The sequence below is a fragment of the Vitis riparia genome, chromosome 3, assembly GCF_004353265.1.
Source record: "Vitis riparia cultivar Riparia Gloire de Montpellier isolate 1030 chromosome 3, EGFV_Vit.rip_1.0, whole genome shotgun sequence".
In the NCBI taxonomy this organism is placed as follows: domain Eukaryota; kingdom Viridiplantae; phylum Streptophyta; class Magnoliopsida; order Vitales; family Vitaceae; genus Vitis; species Vitis riparia.
In genome coordinates, this window is record NC_048433.1 from 14,466,017 (window position 1) to 14,475,175 (window position 9,159).

General features: G+C 31.1%; 1 protein-coding gene across 1 annotated transcript; it reads right to left on the reverse strand.

Moving 5' to 3' along the window:
* Positions 1 to 1,201: 1,201 nt before the first annotated feature.
* On the reverse strand, positions 1,202 to 7,861 carry LOC117910972. The gene is made up of 2 exons (XM_034825147.1): positions 6,785 to 7,861; positions 1,202 to 1,597 (listed from the first exon to the last, which is right to left on the reverse strand). The coding sequence occupies exons 1-2, from the start codon at positions 7,859 to 7,861 to the stop codon at positions 1,202 to 1,204; spliced, it is 1,473 nt and encodes a 490-aa protein (XP_034681038.1).
* Positions 7,862 to 9,159: the final 1,298 nt, after the last annotated feature.

Sequence of the window (9,159 nt, forward strand, 5' to 3'; positions counted from 1 at the left end):
GGTATTAGGTTTTAGGGTTTAGGGTTTAAGGTTTAAGGGTTTAGGGGTTAGGTGTTTAGGGTATGTATCATCTTATATAGAAAGATTAAATCATATTCAATTACCATTAATTTAAAAAATAAATGAAGAACAAGTGTTTAGAGATTCAATGCTAAACAACTTAAAGGTATCCAAACCTTCAACGACAAAACTTCTTAAGGTATATTGAACCTCTAGTGTCCAATGCTTTAAAGGGTATTCAACCCTAAAAGTTCAAACATCCTTCATCATAATTTACTTGATTAAGTTCCAAAAATATTTAAAAATTAAAAAAAAAATAAATATAACTCTACATTTTTAGCATCATTGTAGAGTATCATTTGTTTATCTATTGCTCCAAAAATGTAACTTTCTAATATTCTCTTAGATTTACCAAGAGATTAGAAGAGAATAAATAGAGGAAGAAGATGGGTGTATATTAAGTTACAAGGGCATATTTGTATTTTCACCAAGGGTATTTTGGTCCTAAAAAATATGTGAGGTGGGGGTGAAGAGATTTTAGATGGGGGCATTTATAAATTCTCGAATTATAATATAGTAGCTTTTATTAAAAAATAAAAAGCGGAATAAATTCTTTCATGCCAACATTTATAATCATATAAAGCTTATAAACTGACATTTAGTTTATAGATTTCAAAGAATAACAAAATAGCTCATTTACTTATTTTGAAAAAGTCCTTTTAAAAAATCTCACAGATATCTTTTTAAAACTTTTTTTTTTTTAATGTATAGATGTTTTAAAAAGATTTTTTGAGGAGCTGCAACTCATTAACTGTTCAAGAAGTATAGATTCTATTATTTTGCTTCAATCAACTTTGTGGGTAAATATGAATCACTTGTTTGATGTGATTAGATATCATATTCAAAGACATCCACATCTAACTTCTGGATTTTTCATTTATAGGCTAGCTATTTTTTTTTTTTTTTTTTTAAAAAAAGATTTTAGTAATATTTTAACTTGTGCATTAATATTTAGGGACTTGAAGATCGATACAATTATGGTGATCATAAAAGTAACTTCTGAAAGTGGATACATACATTGATACTTGTGTGCTGAAAATTTGAATTAAAAAGGACCATCTATCAGTTGGGATATTGTTTCTATCATGCATGGAAACTACATAGTATAATCAATGTGCTTAAGCGTTAGTAGTTTAGCATTTCAACTACAAGCACAACCACCTAAAACTACAGCATTGTTCTTATTCAAGGCTTCTTCCATCTTACGTGTCTTCACCTCTACGAGAATATTTCTTGCCCACTCTTCAAAAAAAGTATCATTATATCCGATTCTTCCATTCTTATAGATGGACATGCAACGACGATCATCTTCTGGGTAAGGGCAATCATCCCCATTTGGGTCTCGCCATGCTCCTTCGTGTTTCATCCCAGACCAACTAGCAATCCAGTGATATACATACTGACCTACACCAGCAAGTTTCAACCATCCTTTAGGAAAGAATTCCATCACATTACTATTTCTGTCCATGAGGAACATGTTAGTTAGTTGTGCCCCATGTGGAGATACCAGAATGTCTGTCAAGCTCATCAATTTCACCTAGATCAACACATCAACACATCAACCCATGCCAATATGCGTCATTGTTAGTTTATATATGTGTGATGTAAACTTATAGCTTAATTTTCCATTTTCAATGTGCTTGGTGGATAAGAACAACTCCAAAAAAAGGATGCTCAAAACTTATTTTAGTGTTGATATGAAATCTAGAGTGCCATTTTTTAACCTTCAAATTAAGTAGTAAGGAGAATAAATGGGAAGTAGCATGGTAAGTGCCCCCATGTTTCAAGATATGTTTGAAGCTTTTCCACTAAATTTAGCATTAAGATGTTTGAACACAAAAGATTAATTACTATGGATAATCTCCTAAATGTGATTCAATAAAAAAACATCTATTTTTGTAGTTACACCCTAAGTTGTGATGGATTGTTTTGGCATATTCTGTTTCTAATACTGTTAAACTTGCACATATCAAAAGGATTATTAGAAAGTTAAATTTGATTAAGAAAATTTCTAAAAATTAAAATTAGATTTAGTCCTCACAAGGCTATGAGAATGTTTTATTTTGAGTGATTACTTAATTAGTTTTTATATTTGAGTAGTCAAGTCCTAGAAGGTTTCTATATTTTGTTACTAGGAGTTTTTATTTTGTTAAATGTAAGTATCTATAAACAAGAGGTTATGCAATATTTGAATAAAATAGTGGTAGAAGACAATAAATCTTTAACTCTTAATTTTATTTTCCTTTATGTTATTGTTTGTGTTTCTCTTTCAATTCTATTACTCTAAAAATTGGTACCGAGACCCATACGAAAAAGATAGCTAGTAGATTGTATCTGTTTCAAGTTTCTCAACTCAATAAAGATAATTACGATGATTAGAATATCAAGATGAAGGTTTTGCTTGGTTCACAAGAGGCATGAGAGGTTATAGAGAAATGCAACAAAAAGTCATAAAATAAAACCACTTTAAACCCAAACAAAAGGGTTTTTTGAAAGATATATGAGTAGGAGAGACAAAAAAACTCTCATCATTATCTATCAAGCAATGGATGAACATAAATATTTTTTTTTAGATCGATTTCAAGTGCAATTAATTCCAAGGAAGTTTGGAAGATGTTACAAAATACTCGCAAAGGAGTTGATACAATACAAAAAAAAAAAAAATCATTCTCAAACTCTTATGAAAAAATTGAAGGTTTGCATGTGAACAAATCAAAACCAATCTCTAATTATTTTTCTAGAGTATTGGCTATTGTGAACTTATTAAAAAGAATAGGTGAAAGTTTAAATGAACTCGTGTGGTTGAAAAAAATCATTTTTCTTAAATCCAGAGTTTGATTATATTGTTATAGTCATTACAGAATCTAAAGATTTAGTTTTTTTAGTCATTGGTCAACTTATGGGATCATTGCAAATGAAGAGAGATAAAAAAAAAAAAGAACCAAGAAAAATTATAATAAGTTCTTTAAACAAAACTTACACTAAAAGAAAATAAACTAAACTTTAATGAAAGAAGTTAGAATAGTAATGGAAATGGTTGTAGACGTGGCCATGAGCATGACCAAGGTAATAGAGAAGGAGGTGATTTTAATTCATCAAATAATAAAGAAACAAGTCAAAATTAACATTCCTTAATAGAGGGTGGAAGATGATACAACTCAAGGCAAAATGAAAAAATCTCAAATTCAATGTTATAATTGTCAAAATATTGTATGTAGGCTTATGAATATAGAAGTGTCACTAAAAATGTGGAAAGACAAAGCAACTTTCTTCAAAAGAAATATCAAGAAGAACCTACCATCTTGTTGGTGTATAAAGGATAAAGTGAAGAGAAAAACACATGATACCTTCACTCTAGAACAGGAAATAACATGTGTGGATTTAAAATTGTTTATAGAACTTGATGAATCAAAAAGTGACAAGTAAAATCTTAATTTGTTTGAAAAATAGAAAGCATTAATTTATCCCGAATGTCTATTATGTGCCCAACATGAAAAATAACATAATAAGTTTGGGTGATCAACTCTTAGAAAAGCATTATGAAATTCATATGAAAAATCAAAGTCTCTCAATAAGAGATCAACATGCCAATTCAATTGCTAATATGCCTATAACAAGAAATAGAATGTTGTTATACATTCAAAATGATGTTATAAAATGTCCTAAAATCTTTTGTCAATGATTCCTCTTAGATTTGAGACTAAGGATTTATATATTTTAATTTTAAAGGATTGAATAGAGAAAAAAGAAAAAAAAAATGGTGAAAGAATTGCCTTTTATAGATCACCTGGATTAATTAAGTGAAGGATTCTTACATGGAAAAACATGTTTGAAAAGTTTTTCAAAGGAAGTAACTACAAGAACAAAGAAGCCTTTAGAGTTTATTCATGCGAATGTATGCAAACCAATTCATCCAAACTAGTTAGGTAAGAATAAATATTTCTTACTTTTTATTGATGATTTTAGCATAAAAACACAAGCATATTTTTTTAAGGAAAAATATTAAGTATTTAGTGCTTCTAAAAAATTTAAAGCACTTATTGAAAAGAAAAGTGACTGTGCTATAATGGTAATGAGATTTGATAAAAGAGAAATCATTTCAAAAGACCTTAAAGAATATTGTGAAAATCATATTGTGTATTAGCCTTAACAATTTCGCATTCTCCACAAAAAAATGGTATAATTGAAAGAAAAAAATAGAATTATTCTTGACATGACTTGAAGTATGTTGAAAAGTAAGAAGATGCCTAAAGAATTTTTAGCTAAAGCGGTTCATTGTGCGATTTATTTGTCAAATTGTTCTGCTAATCAAACTGTATGGAATAAAACACCAAAACAATCTTGAAATGGAAAACAGTAAGACATTTCACATTTGAGAGTATTTGGAAGCATTGCATATACACATGTGTTGGATAAAAAACAATCAAAGTTGGATAAAAAGAAGGGAAAATATATTTTCATTGGTTATGACTCAAGCTCCAAAGATTACAAGACACACAATCTAAATAATGATCATCAATATTACTAGAGGTCTTAAGTTTAATGAAGAAGAAAAGTGAGATTAGGGTGCTCAAGAAGCAACTTGACATTCTTCCCCTCTATAAAGAAGTAAAACAAACAAGAGAAAGCTTGTAAGAAATTAGTATTCCATCACCACCTCTATCAACTCATGAAGCTCTAAAAACATCTTCTTCATTAGGTAGCTTAAATGAAAGGACACCAAGTTTTAGAAGTCTACAAAAGATTTATGAGATGATAGAAAATAAAAATGATATAACCTCTTTCTTCCTTTTACAAATTGTGAACCAATAAGTTTAAGAAACAATCTTTAAGATAAAAGATGGGAAAATGCTATGGATGAGCAAATAAAAGCAATAAGGAAGAGTGATAAATGAGAACTAAAATCTCTTTCAAAAAGGAAAATGACAATTGGGGTAAGATGGGTAGGCAAGGTAAAGAAGAATGCAAAAGGAAAAGTAGAAAAATACAAAACAAGATTGATGGCTAAGGCTTACAAGTAACAAGGCATCAACTGTGATGAGGTGTTTGCTCTAGTTGCTCGTTTAAAACTATAAGATTAATCATCTCATTGGCCACTTAAAATGATTGAAAGTTTTTTCAAATGGATGTGAAATTTACTTTTTTGAATGAGCATTTGGAAGAAGAAATATTTGTGGAACAATCCATAGGTTATGTGGTGAAAGGGCATGAGAACAAGGTTCTAAAATCAAAAAGTCTTATATGAAGTAAAACAATCACTAAGAACAAGGAATAGTATAATTGACAAATATTTTTGAGATAATAATTTTATTAAATGCTCTTATGAACATGCTCTGTATATAAAAGTGAATAAAAAAGAAAGTGATATATTACTTGTTTGTTTATATGTAGATGACTTGATCTTTGCTAAAAATAATTCAATCATATTGGATGAGTTCAAAGAAGTAATGGCTTCAGAGTATAAGATGATCGACATTGGCCTCATATCATAATATCTTGGTAGAGAAGTGAAACAAACTAAAAATTGTATTTTTATTTCTCAAAAATGTTATGAAAAATAAATTATGAAGAAGTTGACATGAATATGTGCAATTTGGTGAACACACCAATAGAATGTGGAATTAAATTGTCAAAACATGAAAAATGAGAAAAGGCGGATCCAACACAATATAAAAGCTTAGTTGGAACCCTACACTATTTGATTCTACAAGGCTAGACATTCTTTTTGAAGTTAGACTTATTAGTCATTATATAAAAGCGCAACAGTGATTGACAAGAAGACCATCAAACAAATTCTTTGTTACATCAAAGGTGAACTTGATTACGGTTTATATAATTCACTTTTTGACAGTTTTAACCTTTTTGAATATAACGATAGTTGTTGGGATGGAAACTTGGATGATTGAAAACCATCATTTATTTTATTTTATTTTATTTTTTATGGCAGATGTTGTATTCACTTGAAACTCAAATGAGCAACCCATTTTAACTTACGAAACAAAATTTGTTTCAGCAACATTATGTGTATGTCATGCAATTTGGCACAAGAGGAAACTATGGAGATCTATGTGAACAACAAATCATAGATTACATTATAAAAAGAAATCTAGTATTCCATGATTGAAATAAGCACATTAATGCATGGTATCATTTTATTAGCGAGTGCATTATAAAGAAAGAATTATAATTAAACTTGTAAAATCCCATGATCAAATTACGTATATTTTTACCAAATTTCTTAAGTTTGAAGATTTTAGAAAGTTAAGTATGATACTTGGATTAAAAATCAAGCCTAAGGGGACATATTGGAAAGTAAAACTTGATTAGAAAGTTTCTAAAAATTAAAATTAGATTTAATAGCTACAAGTAGAAAGAAATATATATATATATATATATATATATATATATATATATATATATTTTAAGTGGTTGCTTTAATTTTTCTATTTGAATAATCATTCTTAGAAGGTTTCTATATTTGATTATTATGAGTTTCAATTTTGTTGGGTGTGACTTCACTTTTTACATTTAAATTTTTGGATGTGAAAGTCGTTAAAAGTGGTAATGGTCCTATAAATATTTTTTTTACAAGGAAAGTCACCTTAGACACTAAAAATTGTGAAAATATATAGTTGTGAAAGGATCAAAAAGGTATTGATGTGACTAGCATTTTTGCAATAGAAAATCTTTGCATAGAAACGAACTATAGGAATATTATGCTAACCTGTTGGCAGAAGGTGAGGTTATTGGAATAAGCGACCGTTAAGCGGCACCCCTCCACCTTCCTACACTCCCTTTGAAAGATCCGAACCACAGCTGACTCATTCCTGAAAGACCTTGCCCCTGTTCTCATCAACATTGTCAGCCCTATCACCGCCAGACCCCTACCTTCAATCCTCACATTACAGTACTTCCTGGCTTTGCACCTCATCATATCATACACTTCCAATCTCCTCTCTCTAGACATCCCTCCTTCATTGTGCCTCATCACCACTGCCTCTTCAAAACAAGCCACTCCTTCATCACCAGAATCACCAAACTCTTTTATATTCACTGACCCACCAAATGTGGCCTGCATTAAGCTCTTCACCCAGGGGCCCATCTTCATTCTGAGCTCGCCCCAGTGGTACAGAACCCACCTTGTCGGCACTGCACACTGCCCTTGTCTCAGGTGCCACGCCACGAATGGCATCATGGCTGATAGCCCGTGCCATATGTTGTCGTAGTTGTAATGATTGTAGGAAACAAAAGTTAGGCCCTTCAAGACGGTGGCATTTCGAGGAAGAGCGTCACGCCATGCAAATGCATAGGAGTTCCACACGCCGTCGTGGGTGTCCCGTCCCTTGATGCATAGAAGCCTGCCTCTGGAGGCCGCTGAAGGGTATTGTTGGTATTGGACCTCGCCTTCTACGCGAGTATCATGCATGGAGCTCATGAACCACGTGTGGCCTTGCTGGGCAGTTTGGGCATATCGGAGATCTTTAAGCGGGAGAAACGTGACTGCATCACTAAGTTTCTCGGCCAAGGCGTGGAGCTCATGGCTGCAGTTTGGGCTTTCTTGGGACACTACGTTCCATGAGTGGATGAGAGGCCATGAAGGTGAAGAAGAAGAAGAAGGAGATCCAGCGGAGTGAAGAGATTGGATCTGGAAGAGAATGAAGAGAATGACACAAGCGGTCAGCATGTAAACAGAGAGTTTGGGTGAGTAGAAAGACCGGTGTGAAATGCTAGTACTACTACCGCGTTGTTGATGTTGTTTGGAGTAATGAGTTTTGCTGGATTCAGATGGAGCTTTGGTCATGGCGAAAAGCAGGAAATGATGATGGAGATGGGTTTTGGTCTGAATTATTTGTATTTGTGTTTAAGAGAATTTAGGATGTCTTTCTCTTCGGCTTCACTTGATCGGTATTTTCATTTGGAAGAAGAGGTGGCATGGTAAGGGAACTTCTGATTCCAGAGTTGGTAAAGTGAGCTAACGGACATTTTACACAAAGTAAAATATAACTTTGAAAAACAATTTATCGATCACAAGAAAAGCCTAATATTGCAGCTCCATCGAAACACGTGTTATTTGACACCCGAACCCCAAGACTAAGGGTAATTAACAGTCATTTTACAAATCCAACCAAAACCAAAACTAAAATAAAATATTTAAGAAAGAAAAAATTCAATGAGTCTCTAGAACAATTAAAAAAGAATTCTAAAAATTATAATTATAATGATTCTTAAATCAAAAAATTTAAATAATTTATTCTGCAATAGTTTCCAAAAGAAGTGCTCTTCCTATCCTTATCTCTCTTCGTACTTGAAAAATAGAATAATAGAAAAAGGCAAATTCAACATCTCAATAAAGAAAAATCAAATATAGTACAAAATTAAATCACACAAGAGATGTCTCTTTCTACCAAAGTAAATAAAGTCATTTAATTCAACAATTAAATTAAATTTCTTTGAAAAATTAAAGACTATTCAATTTAAAGATAGAACCAAATAATATACTTTACATAATTACTTCAAATTAAATAATAATAAACAAACATTTTACTATGATCCACTAATAATAACACTATGCCAAATAATGGAACTTACACTAGATGGCTAGCTTCAATTTATTGCTCTTACCAGTAAATGGAATGATTTCCAATGAATGGTATAACAAAGGCCAACAACACCCTTATTAGCTAGAGTTACACTATATCACTACCTATACTAAGGGTAATAAACGTTAACAATGTATTCCCTATTGACCAGTGCCACTAATAGCAAGAGTTTCAAAACCGTTATAATAAATTGAAAGGTAAGATTCATTGGATGATAATAAAATAAATCATATGGTATTCATATTTAAGAAAAAAACATGACTTGGTCCATTTTAAAATATTAAACATTTTGGTACTTTTAAAAATAGAGAAAAACAAAGAGAGAATCATAAAATGACTTATTACACTATTAACCCTTATCTCAAAGAAGTGACTCAAACTTTTGAAAAAATTAATACACACCTATATCATAAACGTAATATATATATATAATTATCACTATTAGTATATGTATGGGTGAATGGGTGAATGGGTGATTTCAAATTTAAAATAAAGATTT